The sequence below is a fragment of the Arvicola amphibius genome, chromosome 9 (assembly GCF_903992535.2).
Source record: "Arvicola amphibius chromosome 9, mArvAmp1.2, whole genome shotgun sequence".
Taxonomy (NCBI): domain Eukaryota; kingdom Metazoa; phylum Chordata; class Mammalia; order Rodentia; family Cricetidae; genus Arvicola; species Arvicola amphibius.
This window is the reverse complement of record NC_052055.2, coordinates 103,250,338-103,271,314: the sequence shown is the minus strand read 5'-3', so window position 1 is coordinate 103,271,314 and position 20,977 is coordinate 103,250,338. Positions and strand designations below refer to the sequence as shown.

At 49.5% G+C, this 20,977-nt stretch overlaps 1 protein-coding gene across 1 annotated transcript; it reads right to left on the bottom strand.

Moving 5' to 3' along the window:
• Positions 1-10,281: 10,281 nt before the first annotated feature.
• Prf1 (perforin 1) lies at positions 10,282-17,182 on the bottom strand. The gene is made up of 3 exons (XM_038343096.1): positions 17,064-17,182; positions 14,326-14,897; positions 10,282-11,934 (listed from the first exon to the last, which is right to left on the bottom strand). The coding sequence occupies exons 2-3, from the start codon at positions 14,859-14,861 to the stop codon at positions 10,806-10,808; spliced, it is 1,665 nt and encodes a 554-aa protein (XP_038199024.1). The 5' UTR covers positions 14,862-14,897; positions 17,064-17,182; the 3' UTR covers positions 10,282-10,805.
• Between the last annotated feature and the right edge of the window lie 3,795 nt (positions 17,183-20,977).

The window sequence follows — 20,977 nt, the reverse complement described above, 5'->3', positions numbered from 1 at the left end:
TGGAGGAAGTGTACCACTGGAGGAAGTGCACCACTGTGGGAAGTGCACCACTGAAGAAAGTGCACAGCTGGAGGAAGTGTACCACTGGAGGAAGTGTACCACTGGAGGAAGTGCACAGCTGGAGGAAGTGCACAGCTGGAGGAAGTGTACCATTGGAGGAAATGCACAGCTGGAGGAAATGCACCACTGTGGGAAGTGCATCACTGGAGGAAGTACATAGCTGGAGGAAGTGCACAGCTGGAGAAAGTGCACCACTGGAGGAAGTGCACCACTGCAGAAAGTGCACCATTGCAGGAAGTGCACAGCTGGAGAAAGTGCACAGCTGGAGGAAGTGCGCCACTGGGAAATGTGCCACAGAGGAAGTACACTGCTGGAAGGAGCATTCTACTGGGAGCAGGCCTTGAGGTTTTTGGTAGCCCGGCCCTGCTTCTTGTCCATTCGCAGCTTCCTGGCTCTTAACTTGGAGTGAGTAGTTTCTACTGCTCCACTGGTCACTGTGATGGGCTACATCTCTCTTAAACCGTGAGTCTAAACAACCCTCTTTAAGTTGCTTCATGTCAGGTATTTTGTCACAACAAGGAGAAAATAACGCATATATAGAATCACTAGAAAAATAATGCATACATAGAAAAATGATACATACATAGAATCACTAGGTTTGGGTTTTCTGAGGCAGCCCCTATATCGGATTCCGTGAAGCCATATTAATTTTCCGTTATCACCCATGTGTTCCTTTCTCCACACCCTCCACACCAGGTGATCTCTCGTCTCGGTGACAGTTGCCATCCTGACAGCTGCTAGGTGACATTTCCATGTTGTGAGACTCCCTCCCCTGGAGAGATGTAAACCATATGTGATTATAGAGCACAGGGGAGGGGTGGCCTACAGGATCTAGGGTGTTCCCAAAGCAGCTGCCCTGCAAAGTCTCACCCCAGCGTGGATGTTGGCTTCCCTACAGCCTCTTAGATGAAGCCCTTGCTTGTGTTCACCTTCCTGGACCTGTATACTCCAGCACCTCCCAAGCCCCGAGAACACATGCGGTTGTGGTAGAACTGCCTACAAAATGGTTGCGAGGAACAGCTCGAACCTCAGGTGAAGGTCCAGTTAGCCTCCCCCCCTTCTATGAGGGAACATCAACAGCCAGCAGTCCTTTATGATGAACACTTACAATCAGGTGGTTTTAGTTTAAGGCTCCCTAGAGGCCAATGATATGGACCAATATTCTATCTACTCATCAGTTGGCCCATGCATACTTGTATAGACACACATAGACATAAAAGTCAGAGGAAAGAGGAGTGGGGCTTAGCAACTGGTCAAGGTGTAACCTGAACCATCACAATGGTCCAGGATGGCTAATGTTGAGACCGAGTTGTGACCCTCCCGGCCTTTCTGTTTTAGCATCTCCGAGTATCCTCTGTGCTCTTGCTGTCTAGGGTAGGTAGCCCTTCTCTGCCTTTGTTTAGTAAAAGTGACCACTTGGTGGGTGTCCAACTTTATACATTACAGGTGTGAGTCAGTGCTAGTTCCCAGCTAGAGCTTGAGGGCTCCACTCCTCCCTGAACTTTTAAATGAGGACTTCCCAAGGGCTGGGAATTGTTATCCTATGGAGGGGTTACTGTGGGGGCCTTAGCAGTCTGGGTTGACAAACCCTGAGTTTGAAGATGGCAGTGCCAGTCTCTGGCTATTTATCAGATAAGGGGATGCCCGCTTTGAAGGGTTTCCATACCCACCTTTGAGCTGGCCCCCTTTCGCAATGGCCTGTGAACCATCTCCAGCGACAGTGAGTGCTGTTCCCTGCCTTGGCTACCACTGTCTGTTTAGTCTCTTAAACATGTTCCTGCCAGGGACTGGGGATGTGGCTCATTGGGTGCGATGCTTGCCTAGAGTGTGGGAATCCGTGCCACCAAATAAAACTCCACGTGCCGGAAATGCCAGAACTCTAGAAGCAAAGACCTTACCCTACAGAAGGAAAGAAGGGGAGCTCTTAAGCCCCGTGGCAAGCTGGGGTGACAGGGTGGGAACTGAGGGGGGAACAACTGACTTAGAAAAGTGTCCATTAGGCTCTTGAGGTTCTGACCCGATGCAGGTTGAAGCCCTGCCCATTTTCAAGTGGTCCCCTCCATGCCCAAAGTGCTTTCCTCTGGAGCCCGCAATGATGACACTGGCCTTTGAAGTGTCTTTACACAGCCTCTCAGTAGAGTCTTACCTCCCCCCACATCACCACAACGAACTTGGCTAGGCTGGCCTAACCACTTCTACCTGGAAGTGACATCATGCTCGCTCTGAGCTCGGTGGAGCAGTCCCATCCCGCTCCCTCCCCCTCCCTCCCCCTCCCCCATCCTGTCTTTCCCCACCCTCAGCCGGCTTAGGAAGCAGTTTCCCCTTTCCCTGATGAGCACCAAGGCCATAGTCTTTTATTTTTGTCAGTCTGATAAGGAAAACAATAACAACAACAAAAAAGCAAAACCAAGTGCCTTTATTTTACCTTACTGTAATTTTCTGTCAAGGTTGGAACATTCTCTTATTTATTTAGCCACCATTCTGACCAACTCTTAGGGAGTTACCCAGTTTCTGCTGCTTTTGTTAAAGTGGTAGGCTGGACATTGTAATGTGTTTCCGTTTCCTGGATAGGTGGATGATTGGCAGGCAGGCAGATAGGAAGCTAGCCAGGCCAGTCTTTTCCTAATTCATCCTTTTTGTTCCCACGTTCTGGGTGTTGAACCCAGGGCATCATACATCCTAGGCAAGCACTCCGGCACTGAGCTAAGTCCCCAGACCCTTAGGTTTTCATTTTGTTTTTGTGTTTTGAGACAGTCTTTCTGCATAGCCCAGATGGTAGTAGTCCGGGCTGTCCTTGAACCCACATTCTTCCTACCTCAGCTTCCTCAGTGCTGAGATGAAGGTGCATACCAGCCTTCCCTGCAAGTTCTTTTTTTCAAGTTTATATTTTTTTCCTTCTTCCTTTCTCCCTCTCCCCACTTTTCCTTCTCTTTCCTTCTTTTGAGACAAAGTCTCAGGCTGTGGAGTTGAGGCTGGCCTTGAACTCCTGAACCTCCTCCTGCCTCTCCCTCTATTTTCCAAATGCTGGAATTAACAGGTGTGAGCCATCATGCCTGGTTTCTTTTAATGTAGTGATATTGGAACAAACATGATAATGGAACAGAGTTTTCAGTGTTGATCATTGCTGCGTTCCTAGATAAATATTGTTTGGTCTTTTTATTTTTATTTTATTCTATATATATCAGTGTTTTGCTTGCATGTCTGTCTGTCTGAGGGTGTCAGATCTTGGGGTTACAGACAGTTGTTAGCTGCTATGTGGGTGCCTGGAATTGAACCTATGTCCTCTAGAAGAGCAGCCAGTGCTCTTAACAGCTGAGCCATCTCTCCAGTGCCTGGTGGTATATATACTTTCTGTTTATTTGTTTGTTTTGTGTGTGTGTGTGACAAGAGTTTCTCTGTGTAGCCCTGGCTGTCCTGGAACTAGCTCTGTTGACCAGGCTGTCCTCAAACTCACAGAGATCTGCCTGCCTCTGCCTCTCAAGTTCTGGGATTAAAGGCGTGTGCCACTGTGCCTTGCTGCATTTTGATTTCTTAAGAAAGTTATGTAGGGCTAACAATGGCTCAGCAGATAAAGACCCTTGTCACAAAGCTCTATGACCTGAAGCAAGAGGGAAGTGTGGCTCCACAGACCACAGTGGCTGGTGTTGGACTCTAACACCGGATCGCTTATTTCAGGCATATTTAAGCACAGCACAATTTGGAAAAGAGTTTCCTGGTGATAAACTCATTCCCGTGTTCACAACAAAGCTCAAGGCGTGGTTCGATCAAACTTCTTTGTAAAGTACAAGTGACGACTTCCACAGAGACAACCTCCATAGGTTAACTGAGGAACCGGCTGAAGGTAAACACTGCTCTGGATTTGACTGGCGGAGATAAACAGAGTCTGCGGTGTAGCCTGGCCTGACTGACAGCACAGAAGTCACCAGGCTGTTAGCCACTTCCGTTCCCAGCCATCTGGGCAGAAAACAGGTTGTACATCTCCCCCTTTGAAGAGACCACCCCGCGTGTTTAACTTTCTTGGTTTCCCTGGTGCTTCTCTTTGAGCACAAGGACCTACAGGCTTCCTACTGTTTTTCTCTTTCTGTTCTTTTGAGACAGCGTCCAGCCTGGCCTAGGTCTTACCATAGAGCCTAAGCTGTCCCTGAATTCATAGCAGTCTTCTGAAGACAGCGTTCCTTGGCTCGGCTTCCGGAGGGCTGGGATTCTCAGACGGTGTCATACCCGACACAGATACTCTCTTGTCCGGGTTTGTTAGGCCGACAAAGGGAGGCAGTGAATGGCGCTGAGGTGGTGAGACTAGGTGAGAAATGAGTCCTTCCAGCTTCACAAACAGAGCCTTTCTGGAATGTTCAGATATGTACCTGAAGGTGACAAGAGTAACTTCTTCTACCCCGAGTAAGGGCCACAGCTCCTATGGGGCACAGTAAGAGGCATCTTACTGCTCCTGGCTCCCAGACCAATTCCCATGTTTGCCTAATAAATGTGTGTGGTCAGAATGATTTTCGAAGCATTTGATTCATGTTTTTCTTTTTTTCTTTTTCTTTTTCTTTATTTTTAAAATGAGAGGTGTTTCAAGACAGGGTTTATCTGTGTAGCCCTGGCTGTCCTAGAACTCACTCTGTAGACCATGCTGGCCGTGAACTCAGAGATCTGCCTGCCTCTCCCTCCCAAGTGCTGGCATTAAAGGCATGCGCCACCATGCCCGGCTGCATTTTGATTTCTTAAGGAAGTTATGTAGGGCTGACAAGACGGCTCAGCAGGCAAAGGCCCTTGTGACGAAGCCGAATGACCTGAATTTGATCCCTGAGACCCTATGAGGTGGGGAGAAACCGTCCCTGCAAGTTCTTCCATGAGTTCCATACACAGAGTAATTTTTAAAAAGAAAGTTGTGTAACTCCCTACCAACCAGCTGACCCCCTTGATTGGTTCCGCAGAGACTTTTTTTTGTTTGTGTGTTTAAAAATTATAAACAGATGTGTGTTTACACTGCCAGTTACGGCGTAACCCAGGCCTCTCTGCTCTGCCCAGTTTGCTATGCTCATGGTGGAGGAGGGGAGCCCAGGCTGGACACCTGTCCCAGGGCCACTCAGGGGCTATTTGCTGCTGTCACTGTGGGCAGGACCCTCTTAGCAATTACCCTGAGCCCAGGGAGTTCTGGGATGGAAGGGAGGGTCTGACTGTTGAGGAGGGGCCTCTGGCTGGTCTATGTGGGCTAGAGCGAGCTGCCCTCCTTCCTGCCAGAGGGAGCCTCACCAGAACTGAGGGATCAGTGGCAGAGGAGGTGGCCTACCAGATAGAATCCTCTGTATAGACAGGACCTCACTCTTGTGGGGAGGGTATAGGGAAAGGTGGGGAAGGAGCCGGAGTCCCCATCCATCTGTGGGGACTCCCCATGCACCTGTGTCTCCTGCTGACGGGAAGGATTGTGGCTGAGGGAAACTGACTAGTAAACCCCCACATGAGCAGCCGTTCTGCTCCGAGGCACGACTCTAATGAAGAGCAGCGAGCTTCGACACTAGAACACTGATGTTCTAGCATCTTTACCCAGCCACAAACGGAATGACATTTTGATCCAGCACAGCTGAAGTGGCAGAAGCCAGACACAGAACATGAGACCACAGAAGTCCTCAAGCACACTGAGTACCCAGCACAGAGTAAGTGACAGAATGAACAACAGGGGAGAGGATAGAAGTTTCTAGAGCTGGGGTTACTGTTGTTTAGTGGTCTCCTGTGAGGGACTGTCCTCTGAATCAAGCAACCGTAAACTTGGGGAGTTCAACAGTGCCCCCTGATTATCCCAGTTGGGCTTGCTGACTGTCTATATCCCCTCATGGATGTATCGGGAGGGTCATAAGACCAGGATCTGAAATAGCTACCACCAGCAGCTACCTACCGCCCACTGTATGCAGCTATGCCTTAATTGCATGCAGGTTGGAGAGAGGTTAAAATATTTAGGTGGGAAGACCAGAGGAGGTGGACTTCACCTTTATAGCTACAGAGAAGCCCTCATCTTTGTTGGGTGAGGCCTGATCGGTGGGGATAGGACCTACACCCCTGTAAGTAGCCCCTCATCTATGCTCTGTAAGGAAGCCCAATAAACTCAGTTGCCCAGAGTAGGCTTCGGTGAACTGTGTCTTGGTTTGTCCTTGGTACCTTAGGAGAAGGGGTAGAGGTGGCTTGCATTCCCCCCACCCCAGTGAAGGAGTTTCAGCATCATGGGCACCGTACTGTTTTGAGGAGGGTGAAAAAATTTGTGATCTGCTTGGGGGTGATGATTATGCAATATTGTGAACTCCCTGGATACCACTGGGTGGCACAATATTACTTTGTATATGCTTTATCGCGTTTAAGGAAATAGGCACATTGCTCTTGCCTTTCGATGGGTTTGCTGCAGCCAGTGATGGCACTAGAAGCATATGGAGTATATGAAAAAGAGCCCCAGGGATGTTGTGTATAAAAACTATTAAGAGAAAAGCTGGGCAGTGGTGGTGTACACCTTTAATCCCAACACTGGGAGGCAGAGGCAGGCAGATCTCTGAATTCAAGGCCAGCCTGGTCTACAGAGAGAGTTCTAGGAAAACCAGGGATACATAGAGAAACCCTGTCTCAAGAAAACAAAAGCAAACAAAACAAAACACACACACACACACACACACAAACCTGTAAGTGAACTTCTGAGGTCTCATGGTGTCTGTAAAAGTGAGGGGGAAAGCCATGACTTTATGGGTGACTGCATTTCTGTGATGGGAAGATGAGTTTCTACCTCACTCGACTGCTGAGAAGGTCCGAGATGTTGAAACCCACCCCTGTGCCTAAAGCTTCACAGACCTCAGGGGAGGCCATGTGGGAGGGAAGGGGAAGGAAGAGGGCAGGGAAGGGAGCGAGGGCCCTCTTCTCACTCTCTGACTTAGAAAAACATTTTATAAAATGCATTCATATGGTGTCTTAGAACCCACCCTGGGGAGGGATAGACACGGGTGGTGACAATGGCCATGCTTGCTCAATTACTGCCTTCTGCCCTGTGCAGGACACTGAGAAAACTTCCTGGAGCCCAGCGGAACTGAGTCCTGAGAACAGTGAGGAACAGGGAGAAGAGGCTGTCCTCCTTATTTCATGGTCACAGGGAGGCTGGGGTTCCCATAGAAAAGCCCAAGGTACAGCCAGAAAGCTGACATCACTGTTCTTTTAAGACAAAAATCCAAGAACCAGATGTTGGAGAGACTAACAGTGAGTTCAGATGTGCCACTGAGTCACCACAGTGAATAACAAAGCCTGGTTATAGCTTGCAGAATGACAGCAGCTGTTTTGGTCTGGGCTAGCTGGAGTTGAGGACTCGCCTCTGGGGAGAGAGATGTGGAAGATTCTGGTGTCTTCCAGGCCCAGGATGGTGGTGCCTCAGGATCCCCACCGTGCAGACTGAACCGGTGACACCGGTGACACTGAGCACCGTCAGGCTGAGACAACTGGAATCACAGCGGAGACCCTTTGAGCCCCAAAGCTACTGTAGAAATCTCTTTGTGGCACAGCTGGGGACACCTGGGGTTGGAGGAGCAGTCTCATGTGTTTTTCAGTGTGTTTAAGAGAGTCTATAGGGCTAGGTCTCAGCAGCTGGTCTCTGAGGGGAGATTGAAGGCCTTTTTTAATTGTGCGAGTCACTCCTTGATTGTTTTCCATGGTCCTTCCTGTGACCGAGGCTTGTCTCTGTGCAAGTAGCCCAAATCCTAACCTCTCCTGAGACTCTCACCATGCATGACTTTGGCCCCCAGCAGCTCGGACAGAGCCCATCACTGGCACCTACCTACTGGTGCTAGGACTGTCCTGTCTCTGGACAGCTGTAAGTGGAAGTCAGTCCCCAAAGGAACTTACTAGGCAGCCTGGGGACTGAAGGGGGCCTGATAACTGGAGGTAACCTCACCCCCTCTGGGTCAGGTGCACCTCAGTTTGGTGTGCTCCTCTGGTGGTTCATAACAGTCTCTTTCCCGGCCTCTGTGGGCATCAGGCATGTATGTGGTGCACAGACTTACATGTAGGCAAGACACTCATATACATAAAATAAAAATGGAAAGTGTGTGTTTATATGTATTCATGTGTGTGCGTGTGTGGGTGTGTGCATGTGTGAGTGGATGTGTGTGTACATGTGTGTGCGCTTGTGTCTGTGTATGAGTGTGTGTGGTGTGTATGCCTCTGTGTGTGCATGCATCTGTGCTTGTATGTGTATAAGTGTGTATGTATGTGTGCATATATGCATGTGCATGTATATGTATGTCTCGGTGTAGCTGCATATATGTGTGTATGTGTATGGCATATATGCATGCATGTGTATGTATAAATGTGTTAAGTGTGTATGCATACATGTATACACACATGTATGCATGCATGTGTGCTTATGTGTATGTGTGGTATGCTTGTATGTGTGTCTGCGTGTGTGCATGTGTAGAGGCCATCTGTGTGTGTGTGTGGCCTGTGTAGAGGTTACTTCTCTGTGTGTATTTATTTGTATGTATGTATATGAATGTGTAGAAGCCTGAGTTTTGGTGTCATTCTCAGAAACAAGGTCCACTTTCTTGAGACAGTTTCTTACTGGCCCAAAGTTCACCAATCAGGCTGAAATGGTTGGCCAGCAAGACTCGGGAATTCCCCTGTCTCTGCCTCACCAGGCTTCTGGGACCTGAGCTCAGGGCTTCATCCTTTCCAGGTAAGCACTTTACCAATAGATGTATCTTTCCCAACTTGAAGGAAGGGTTTTAAGTACGACAATGATGTAGTCAATGTGTTCAAGGTCTACAGATCAAATTCAGATCCAGACTGGACTACGGGAGACCCTATCTCAAAATGTAAATAGTGGGCTAGCGAGATGGCTCAATGACTAGGAGCACTTAGTACTCTTGCAGAGGACCCAGGCGCAGTTCCCAGCACCCACATGGTGGCTCACGACTGTCCTTAACTCCAGTTCTAGGGGATCTGGCATTCTTGTCTGGCTTCTATAGATATCTGAAGGCAAAACGTTTATAACATAATATAAAAATAATAAATCTTTAGAAAGTACAAATCAACTCTCTCCTGTGCCCTTGGCTTCCCAACACCTTGTCCAGGGTGGAGTGCCAGACCCAGACACCTGGCTGTCTTATTGCTACCATTAACTTCTTTGACCACAGTTAAATTCTTTGTTGGACAACAAAACAAGTAGGAAATAAAAAAAAAAATCCTCCCAAAACTCTGTTCAAATAACAGCCCTCTTTCCCCTCTGACCTCAGTTTCTCTATATGTGAGACCAGGAGAGCTAGCAGATGATCTTTCAGAGTTCATGACCTCTCTCTGGGGATCCCTTCTATCATCCTACAAAAGCTGGTAACCCCCTTTAAGCAGTCCCGAGGAAAGAGAAAAGCAAAGATTATTCTTTGAGAGAAACTGAGGCAGGCTAAAGGACCTGCTGAGTGAATCCCGTCCCTCCTCAGTCCTGCGGATCTATTTTCTCAGTGGAGTTTGGCTACAACCACCCTTTATTTTCACCCAGGGCCACAGGTAGTGGGTGTCATGTATTAAGCTGTCAAGCTGTGGTCTTGTTCGTGTGTGGCTGAGACCGGAAACATGTAAGAACAGTGGTTTCCATGGCTTCTAGACCCTTCTGATCCTCCTGCTTGCTGGGGATTTAGGGTCACTGCAATGTCAAAGATTGGGGTTTGAGTCTCTGAGTCTCACACATACCTCATAGTTAATTTTGTTGGGGGTCTGTGTGGTTTGTCCAAGCCTCTGAGATTACGAACAGCCAGGCATCGCCAAGTCCTGCCATAGCACCCAGGCTGCCACAAAGCTTGCCTGCACTCCATGGCTTATGTCCCAAGCACGTGAATCAAAGAGGACATTGCTTGATATCAGATCCTGACATGCCAGCTGAGCAGGTTGAACTTAGGAGACTCTCGGACCACCCTGTTAAGAACCACTCCTTCCCCCATGGTGTGAAGTAAGGGATAACTTACAGACCTGTGCAGATGGATTCTCTTGGAAGCTGAGGTTTCTGATGGGCAACCCTGGGCTGGTGACAGCCTGCGCGTGTACACACACACACACACACACACACACACACACACACACAAACACTTTGTCTTATAGTCTGCCAGGCTGGGACTCCTGGTTACTACTTTAAAAAGTGAGAAGAGGGGACTGGAGAGATGACTCGTGATCAGGAACACTGACTGCTCTGCCACCATGCCACCAGCATGCTTACCATCAGATCATATTTATTGGCCCTCTATCAAGCTATATACTCGGTGTCACAGGCCTTGATTTGTCAGGATCAGAATGAGGGACAAAAGGCACACAGGAATCGGGGCACACAGGAATTGGGGCACAGAGGTCGTCTCAAACAAACGATCTTGCTGTGTTAAGGAGGGAGGGCCTTAAAGTTCGGTGGAGTCAGCCTTCTGGCTGTCTGCTGGGTTCCTGGCCAGTGTTTGTGCTGTGCACCAACAGTAGCTGTCAGGCTTGGTGACATCGGAGACTGAGGCAGTGTGGACAGTGAGGGTCAGGGAAGCTCTGGTTCAAGTCTCAGTCTCTATTGAATATTAAGCCATTGTGAACCCCCCTGGTCAAACTCAGTTGAGCACTTCAGGGTGTGCTATTTTGCTATTTGTTTTTGTGTGTGTGTGTGTGTGTGAGACAGGGTCTTCCTAAGTATATCTATGCCTCCCAAGGGCTGGGATTAAAGTCCTGTGCCACAATGCCCGGCTCACAAGGCATGCTTTTTTTTACCACACAGCCCCACTGCGGTTTCCTGGAGGATCTCCTAGGTAGCTCACGGGGGCATACTCCAGGCAGGTCTCTCCAGTCAGGTGGGTTAAACACTTGACTTCATAGTGGAATGTAATACTGCCATGGTTCAGGTTACAGGTCGCCTCATGGGTACCAGCCTTGGGAGACCTGTCACAAGAACCGAGAAGGTCATCATCCCAACCATTGTCAGCATCCCAGACCTGCACCCTCAGGGGTCCGCCTGTGGCCAGGAGCACATTCCCAAAGTTCAGCTTGTCAGTCCACTTGGGGTGGTTATTGTTCCACACTGTGCTGGTCCTCAGCTCCTGGCCACCAAAGAAGACCTTCACATAGGCATCAGAGGCTGTAACGTAGTCTCCCCACAGATGCTTTGCCTGGAAATTGGTCACCAGCAGGTGGGCCAAGCCCCTCTGGCGTGGACAGCAGTCCTGGTTGGTGACCTTCGAATCGTGGCATGTGCATTGGCATGAGTCCCGTGTGTTCTTATGCCGGCCTACCCTACAGGGTTGGTTACAGTTCTGCCAACGAGCCCTGCCTACCACATAATGGCTGATAGCCTGTCTCAGTGCCTCCCGCCTCGGGTCCACATCTTCCACCAGCACGTGCAGGGACTCCAGGCTGTAATCCACCAGCCCAGGGCTGCTGACCAGAGAGGTTATCCAGGTTGAGAACTGCTCGGGGGTAGCCTGGTTCCCGAAGAGCAGGTCTTGCGTGGAACCGAGGTGGCCGCCGACCACGTCGACTTGACGCTCTCGGTAAGCCTGGTGGAAAGAGGTGGTCATCTTGTGCTGTTTCTTCTTCTCCTCACAGGCTTTGTACTCACTGGAGGCACTGGCTTGGGCGCCGATGCTGACCTGGGCCTCCACGTTCAGGCAGTCGCCTACCTCGTCAGCGGTGAGCCCTTCCAGGGCCAGCTGACATGTGCGCAGGGCTGTGAGGACCGAGACACGGCCACCTAGGTTCATAGCCGTAATAAAGTGGGTGCCGTAGGACGAGATGAGTCTGTCATAAGCATCCTTCGTAGAGGTGTTGAAGTTGGGGGGAAGCCTCCTGAGTGCCCTTCTGAAATCGAGGTGTAGTGGGGGTTTTTGGACGAGGCGAAAACTGTGGGGAGAGCAGAGCGTTAAAGGAGTCTAGTGGGTGGCATTCCCCTGACTCGATTCAACCTTCAGGACCCCTCCCCCATACATACACAGAGATATGAAAGTAGAATGGGGCTACATGGGGCTAGTTGGGAAAAGGAAAGGGTTAGCAGGAGCTGGGATAAGGAAGAATGTCATTAAAATATATACATGTAGTGAAACCCATTGTTATTGAAAATTAATATATGCCATATAAAAATATAAAGCGTGTATACGTGGGATGTTGTGCAAAGTGTAATTTGTCTTAATACTAAAAACCCAGAGTCAGATATTGGGGTAAATGCTGAAAGATCAGAGAAGTAAAGGAGTCAGCCACTAGAGAGACTTTTTACCACTACCAAATCCTCAGATCAAAGTGAGCAGATCCTGTCTCCGGGAATCCTCAGACTGCATGCTGTGAGCGCCTGTCTCTTCCGCCTTAGATTCCTCTCTCTGCCCAGCCATATCGCTCCTGCCTCTACCTCTCCAGTGTTGGGAGTGTGACTCCCAAGTGCTGGGATTAAAGGTGCGAGCCATCACCACCTGGCTCTGTTTCTCTCTCTCTCTCTCTCTCTCTCTCTCTCTCTCTCTCTCTCTCTCTCTCTCTCTCTCTTGTTTTGTTTTTCGAGACAGGATTTTGCTGTAGTTTTTAAGAGCCTGTCCTGGAACTAGCTCTTGTAGACCATGCTGGCCTTGAACTCAGAGATCTGCCAGCCTCTGCCTCCCGAGTGCTGGGATTAAAGGTGTGAGCTGTCACCACCTGGCTCTGTTTCTCTTTTAGACTGAATCAATCTCCTGTAGCCCAGGGTGGCCTTGAACTCACAGAGATCTGTCTGCCTCTGCCTCTGCCTCCTGAGTGTTGGGATTTAAAGTATGTGCCACCACTCCGACCTCTATGGATACACAGTGACTCCATGTCTTCTGCACTGGTATCTCAGGCTTTTAAAAACTATTTCTATTTCATTTATTTATGTACTATTTAGTTTGTGCTTCTGTGTGTCACAGCAAGCGTGTGGAGATTGGGAAACACCCTGTGAGAGTGTCTTTTCTCTGTTTCTACTGTGTGGGTTCTGGGGACTTAACTCAGGTTGGCAGGCTTAGCAACAAGGTTTACCCACTGAGACACGTTACCCCTCTACCCCACTGTGGTGATATTTTGTTTATGATCTAACACATAAAGCTTAGCTCTGCATTCTGATCTTCAGTCACTGTGTATCCATGCAGTGAAGAGGAAGGACACAGCCAGGTTTCCTGTCTCTGTCCCTACCCAGGAAGGACCCCATGGGAGGTTGACAATGCCTGGAAGAGAGGGCTTAGGTGCTCCCTGCCTGTACCTAAATGTCACCAAGCTAGGGCTCAGGAACAGTCTTGCTTCCATCCAGTTTTTTTCCAGATGTGGGTGCTCATAAATAGAGGAGGTCTTTCATGGATGGATGGATGGATGGATGGATGGATGGGTAGATAGATAGATAGATACATACATACATACATACATACATACATACATAGATGATAGATAGATACATGCATACATACATACTTACATACATACATACACAGATGATACATAGATAGATAGATAGATAGATAGATAGATAGATAGATAGATAGATAGGCAGGCAGGGCTATAGGATCTGTAATCGAAGGACTAGTGCCATGGCTAGTTTTGTTGGCTTGGCACAACATAGAATCATCTGAGGGACTCTCTAGATCAGGCTGGCCTGTGGTCATGCCTGTAGGGGATTGTCTGGACTGCTCAACGGATGTGGGAAGAAGACCCAGCTTGAAAGTAGGGAGCGCCGATTCCTGTTTTTGGGCCCTGGACTGTATACGGATAGAGGAAGGTACTAAGCATGAATGCATGCATTTCTCTCTGCTCTTGACTGTGGGTATGACGTGACGAGCTGCTCCAAGTTCCTGCCGCCTTGACATCGTGTGATAAAGGACGTTGACCTGGAAGTGGGGCTAAAACAGCCCTCTCTTTTTAGCTGCTCCATGGTCAGGGCATTTTATCGCAGCAACAGAAATGAATCTGGAGCAGTGGTTCTAAACTTGGGGGGGTGGGTCACGGCCCCACAGGGGGTGTGTCACAGAGCAGATATTTACAGCACGATTCATAACAATAGCAAATTACAGTTATGAAGTAGCAACTAAATAATTTTATGGTTGGGGTCAGCACAACGTAAGGAACCGTGTTAAAGGGTCACAGCATCAGGAAGGTTGAGAACCACTGGTCTAGAACAGTCAGGATTTGGTGTCCTTCTGTGAGGCCGTCTGTAGACTCTCCTGCTGTTTCAGAGCTCCAGGACCCCTGAAGGGTTCCCCACTACTCTCCTGGCTCCTCTCTCCCGCTGCGCACCGCCCCAGCTCTTACCTGTACAGGTGACACTCCACTGTGTCAGAATTGAAGCTGTACTGGTCCTGATGGGTCTTCTCGGTTGCAAAGTTGGCTACCTGGGAGTGGGAGCCAGCCATGGACACGCGCATGCTTGCCTCGGGCTTGGGGTTCACATCCAGCCCCACACGCCAGTCATTATTGATGTTAGCAGCTGCATCCCGGGCCACACCCTCCGTCGAGCTGACTTTGGCTGTGGCCACTTTTCGCTGGCAGCCTGAGCTGTGAGGCCGCCAGTGGGCAATGGCCAGAGGCAGGCGTTGTATAGCATCCTTTTGCAGGGCATTTTTACAGAGGGTGCAAGTGCGGTCAGGCCTCAGGAAATTCATTGTGTTCACTGGGAAGGAGCCGGAGCGGCGGAGGGTGGTCACGTCCACACCTTCCCCAGCCAACCATGCACCTGGCACGAACTTGCGCTTCTCCTTGCATTCGGACCGAGGGGCAGTGTAGCAGGGAGCGGGGATAGGTGGTGGCAGCAGCAGGAAAAGGCTCAGGAGGAACAAGTGTGTGGCCATGGAGCTGTGGGTACAGTTGCCGTGAGCTCTGGAAAGCTGTGGAAACAGGGATGAAGGATGCTGACCTCACACACCACTAGGGATTGTCAGAGAGAGAGACTGAAATAACTCTTTAGTTATTGCATGGCAGAGCTGGCTGCCTCTCACAGGCCTGGTCCATTGTGCAGAGAGGCCCAGAAAGGTTAGACATATAGCCCAGAGTCACACAGCCAGGAGGAGCCCCATGCTGAGATTTTACTATCTCAGACCTAGTAGGAATCAAGATTGATGACTCTGACCCTTGGGCAATGGACAGGGTGTGGGGAGATGGCTCTCACTGTAAGAAGGGACAAAGCATCTATAATAGGTTTAGGCTTTAGAGAAGTGTCATTTTCTACCCACAACATGGTACCTTTTCCTACCCGATTCCCCTCCCCTCTCTCGGGGATGGACCCCAGAGCCTCATGCACGGTAGGCAAGTGCTCTGCCTCTGAGCCACACTTTACCTCTTCATTTATTTATTTTTGAGACAAGCTGCTCAGGGTGACTTTGAAGTCCCTCTGTAGCCCAGACTCACCTTGAATGTCTGATGCTCTAGAGGAGCTAGGATCCTAAGCCTGTGAGCCCAGGCAGGGCTCCTAGCTAATCCTTTCTCTCTGTGTTTCTAATTGCAGCACTTCTGTCTCTCCCTGCAGTGTGCTCCCTTCCCCTCCCTGTACTTCCCATTTGGCTGCTGGGAGCCTCCTGGAAGGGCACTAGCTCCAGTGCTACAGTGAACTACGGCTGCCCTGTGTCTGTGCCCTTGGCTCTCGTGTGCCTGCCCCTGCTCAGGTTTCCTGTCTTGACATTCCCCACCAAGTTCTTTGTACTTGGACTAATGGGAGGGACAGGCACCTATTTGTTGCCAACTGCTGGGCAACAATCACCTGGATTGTTGATCAACAATCAACTAGAAGGTTCTTCCTTGCTTTGAGATGGGTTAGGGGCCCATTTTTGTTTCCCAGTCTAGCTCCGGTCCTCCACTTCAACGGTTCTTAGCCCGTGGGTGGTGACCTTTGGAAAATGTGTTTCTGATGGTCCTAGGATCTGAGACGCTGCTCAGGAGCAAAATTACACTTGTGAAGTCACAGTGTTAGACCTGTTACTCTGTCTCCTTCCAGGGCCCTCAGAGATCGTTTTCCTCCACCGTCTGCCATGCGCAGCAGGGTCTTAGGCCAGGGAGTGGGCGTAGAAGTGTCTCTCACACCTAGCTGCAGGCTTTCATGCCCTACTCAAAGCAGTGACTTGGAGGCGGAGTTCAGGTGACATGTGGGGCTGAGAGACAGACAGGCAAGAGGGAATCCTGTCAAGCTTTCTGGTCATCCTGCTTAGGTGACCAGAATGCTCCTGACACTGATCCATGTTCATCAGTTCCCTTCTGGAACTCATTGTATTGTGTATTGTTAGGTAGTCTGTCTACAGGATTTTGTATCTTCCTTCCCTTCCTTTCCCTTCTTTCCCTTCCCTTCCCTTCCCTTCCCTTCCCTTCCCTTCCCTTCCCTTCCCTTCCCTTCCCTTCCCTTCCCTTCCCTTCCCTCTTCCCTCTTCCCTCTTCCCTCTTCCCTTCCCTCTTCCCTTCCCTCTTTCCTTTTCCCTTCCTTTTTCCCTCCCTTCCCCTCCCCTTTTCTTCCCATCTCCTTCCTTCCCCTTTCTTGCATCTTTTGCATCAGGATCTTGCTGCCTTCCCGATGGTAGAATCATAGGTGTACCCCACACCAGGAGGCCCATTTCCATCTTATAAAGACTCTAACTGGGGGCTGGAGAGATGGCTCAGCGGTTAAGAGCACTGGCTGCTCTTCCAGAGGTCCTGAGTTCAATTCCCAGCCATCACATGGTGGCTCATGACCATCTGTCATCAGATCTGGTGCCTTCTTCTGGTGTGCAGACATACATGCAGGCAGAATATTGTATACATAATAAATAAGTAAATCTTAAAAAAAAGACTCTAATTGCCAGGACTTGAAATAGCCTTTGACACTGTGGACAGTCTTCATTTACACACGAGCCCTAGAGTGGGCACGAGGCCGATGAAGGAGTTTGTGACGGACCTGAAGGCATTCGGAGACCCAGGGCTCATGTTTTATGGTCCTAGCACTTCTGGTTCCTTCAGGCTCTGCCTCCCAATTCTCTTTCCCAGAGTATCCCAGCCTCCCTGTTTCCCACCCTTCCTCTCCCGTCCCGTACCTGAAGTCCCACAGAGATGCTGCAGTACAGGGGACACCCGCGCTCCCGATGGACGCCTTTGAAATGGTGCTGCGGTCCCCAGGCAGGCCCACCCTAGTCACTGTCACATCACTACTGCTTCCTGCCCTGCCCCCAGACTGTGGTCACAGGTCTCCACAGCACCTACCCTGTTGTCACCTCGTCATCCGGCCTGTGACAGCCTTCAGGAAGTCAGCTGTGAAGGCCAGGGCTTCATCTGCCAGGCAGAGGTGTTGGGGTGTGGGACTCTGGTGCAGACCAGCAGGCTGACCATTCTCTGCTTCTGCTCTGAGTGTATAAGATGCAAGGAGCTGTCAGTTGGTGAGCGTGGCCTGGGCTTGAGTGGCCTCTTCCTGTCTCAACTCCTCATCCAAACCTGTGGAAAGTCACCACGTCCTGGGAGAAGGGACATGAAGATGGGGGGCAGTGTTCAGAATCAGGCTGGATCGTCACTCATTCTCAGTACATGTGACTGTCCCCTCCTCCCTGGGTGGTGGGGGGAGGTGTTCACAGCTAGTGCCCACTTCCTGTCCATACCGACATCCCAGCCCTGCACCAGGTTTGAGCAAGCTAGTACTGTTGAGAGCTAGGAAGGAATGAGAGACTGTTGCCCACTCTGCCTTGCCTGAGGTTAGAGCAGGGTGGTTTCCATGGGTGGAGTGACTCACAGGCACCTTCTGGGGGCAAAAACAAAATCATACTGGTTATGAGGTGGGGAAAAGTGGGCGAGGGGGGCTAGTTCTCAGCACCTCCAAGTGCGTACGTGCTGGGAACAAGTAGCCACAGACCCCAAGCCACATGGTCATATCTCGCCCTGGCTTATACCATCGTCTTAATACCACATGGCCTCCTCTTCTGTTACTCTCCTAGAAACGGCTCCTGCCTTGTCCCATGCTGGTAGTCTACCCAAGTGGCCTGACCAGGAGGCCAAATCTTGGAGGTATTTAGTCCCCAGACATGCTGGAAAGACAATGGGAAAGGCATAGATACCTGCAAAAAGCCCACAGGGAAAGTCTGGACTCGAAACAGGCTCTCTCTAGCTCAGTTACACCAGAAACCCACTCTCGCAGTAGTTTTAACCTCTTTATAGTCTCATCTATGAAATCGAAGGGAGGGTGCTGGGCATGCGAAAGGCCCCGTGTCTTTACCTTCAGGACTATAGTCATTATCCTTATTATTATCATCATGATCACCACTATCATCACAATTCTATCACCATAATCATGATTGCATCACCATCATCACCACCATCTTCATCAAATAAGCAGTATCATCTTCACAATTATCATATCAATGGCATCACCAGCCCATCATCTATATCATCACCACCATCACCACCACCATCACCACCATCACCATCACCACCATCATCATCACCATCACCACCATCACCACCACCATCACCACCATCACTATCACCATAATCATCATCATCACCATCACCATCATCATCACCACCATCACTATCACCATAATCACCATCACCACCATCATCATCACCATCACCACCATCATCATCACCATCACCACCATCATCATCACCATCACCACCATCACCACCATCATCATCACCATCACCACCATCATCATCACCATAATCATCATCATCACCATCACCACCATCACTACCATCATCATCACCACCATCACCATCACCATAATCACCATCACCACCATCATCATCATCATCACCATCACCATAATCATTATCACCATCATCATCACCATCATCATCATCACCATCATCATCACCACCATCATCATCGCCACCATTACCACCACCATAATCATCACAAAACCTTTGTCTTTTTGAGACTCCTTTTAGCTGGGACTGGAGAGATGGCTCAGTGACAACGAGCACTGGTTGCTCTTACAGAGGACCCAGATTCAATCCCCAGCACTCACATGGCAACTCAAATATGGAACTCCAGTCCCAGGGTTTCTGACACCCTCACACAGACATACACGCAGGCAAAACACCAATGAACACAAAACAAAAATAAATTATACGTATGTGTGTGTGTGTGTATTTTTTTAAAAAATAATCCTAGCAAATGACAAGATGTGTGTGTCAAAGGTTCCCCTTGAGGGTGTCCTTTAGAGTGCCAGATGACGCCAGTGCTTCTGACAGGTCTGGACTGGCAGACTTGGTGAGAGTTGTCTTGTCTGTAGAAATGTGCAGCGGCACAGCTTTTCCTCAGAGATACAGGTTTTGACTGCATTTGAGATGTAATTCTCCTGCCCTCCACGCACCCGTTGAACGTATCTGACCCCATGATTTTTTGCTATGCTCAGAAGGCTGTCCGTCTACCACCACAGCAGACTTTAGAATATTCTCACCACTCTCCAATAAAAAGTCCCCGCGCTCAGTCGCCAGAGAGCATCTTGTTTTCCCTTAACATTAACCTAGTCTCTATCTCTGGATTTTCCTCTTTTATTTCTGTTTTGGCTGTTTTTTCTTTGTCAGCTTGATACACACTGGTGTCATCTGGGAAGGGGGACCTCAGTGGAGGAAAGGTCCCCATTAGATTGCCTGTAGACAAGTCTGAAGTGCTTTTTCTCAATTGATAATCAATGTGTGCGGGCCCAGCCCACTGTGGGTGGTGACGTCCTTGGGCTGGTGGTCTTGAGTTGTATTAAAAAAGCAGACTGAGCAAGCCAGTCAACAGCCCTCCTCCGTGGTCTCGGCTTCAGCTCCTGCCTCCAGGTTCCTGCCTTGAGTTCTTGCCTTGGCTTCCTCAGCCAACTGTGGCTCTGGATATGTAAGCCAAATAGACCCATTCCTCTCTATGCTACTTTTGGCCATGGTTTTTTGTCACGGCAACAGAAACCCAACTAGGACATCAATTTTCACATAAATGGAATCGTGCAATGTGACTGTTTCTGTCTGGCTTATTTTGCTCAATAGCTTGAAGCTTCACAAGTGCTGGAGTATGTGTCAGCCTTTCCACGGCGGAATAATATATGATCGTATGGGCATACCACATTTGCTCAGCTATGCATCAGTGGATGGTCATATTTTCCCACTTACTCATTATTATGAACCCTGCTGCTCTGAGTATTTCGGCACAGATTTCTTTGTTTGAACACATGTCTTCATTCCCTTCAGTGTATGCCTAGAAGTGGAATTGCACAGTTATGCGGTAGCTTCCATTTTAATCTCGTGGGAACTGTTTTCCCAAGTGTCTAAAGCATTTTCCATTCTCACCCGCTCTGTGTTCACCCACTCTGTGTGAGGGCTCTGACTTCCCCACCGTATTTCCCACCCTTATGATTGTCTGACTGTGCTACCCTAGCAGGTATGAAGAGCGCTCACTGCGCTTTCGATTTTGATTTCCCTAACGGTGGTTGATAATGTTAGACCTCAAACCTGGGGCGAATGGCTGAGATGCCTATTTAATGAGTCAAAGCAGATCCTGGCTGCCAGGCTCTCTCTGTATCCCTCACATCCCTCAGCCTTTTTTTTTTTTTTTGGTTTTTCGAAACAGGGTCTCCCTGTAGTTTCTAGAGCCTGTCCTGGAACTAGCTCTTGTAGACCAGGCTGGCCTTGAACTCAGAGATCCGCCTGCCTCTGCCTCCCGAGTGCTGGGATTAAAGGCATGCGCCATCACCGCCCGGCTTGCATCCCTCAGTCTTTACCTGTTATAGGGCCCTCTCGGTTGGGATATATCACTCCCTATCCTAAACGTCTTCAGCCTATGGGCTGGGCTGCCCTCCCCACAGCTGGCCTTCCCTATATAATCCAACCATTTTGGGTTACTTGGTCCTTTCATCTTTTCTCTTTTGGGTCTCCTGGCTGCTACACCTGGTTCCCCTCTCTCCCATCCCCCACTCCACACATGGCCCAGCTCAGTCTGGTCATGTCCACCCTGGACTCCCTTAGATGTCCCTGACTC

Excerpts from the sequence above, each read along its gene's own strand:
- Prf1 (XM_038343096.1), bottom strand. The coding sequence starts at position 14,861 with ATGGCCACACACTTGTTCCTCCTGAGCCTTTTCCTGCTGCTGCCACCA. Across the intron at positions 11,935-14,325 it reads GTGGAGTGTCACCTGTACAG|TTTTCGCCTCGTCCAAAAAC; the intron begins GTAAGAGCTGGG and ends CTCTCCCCACAG.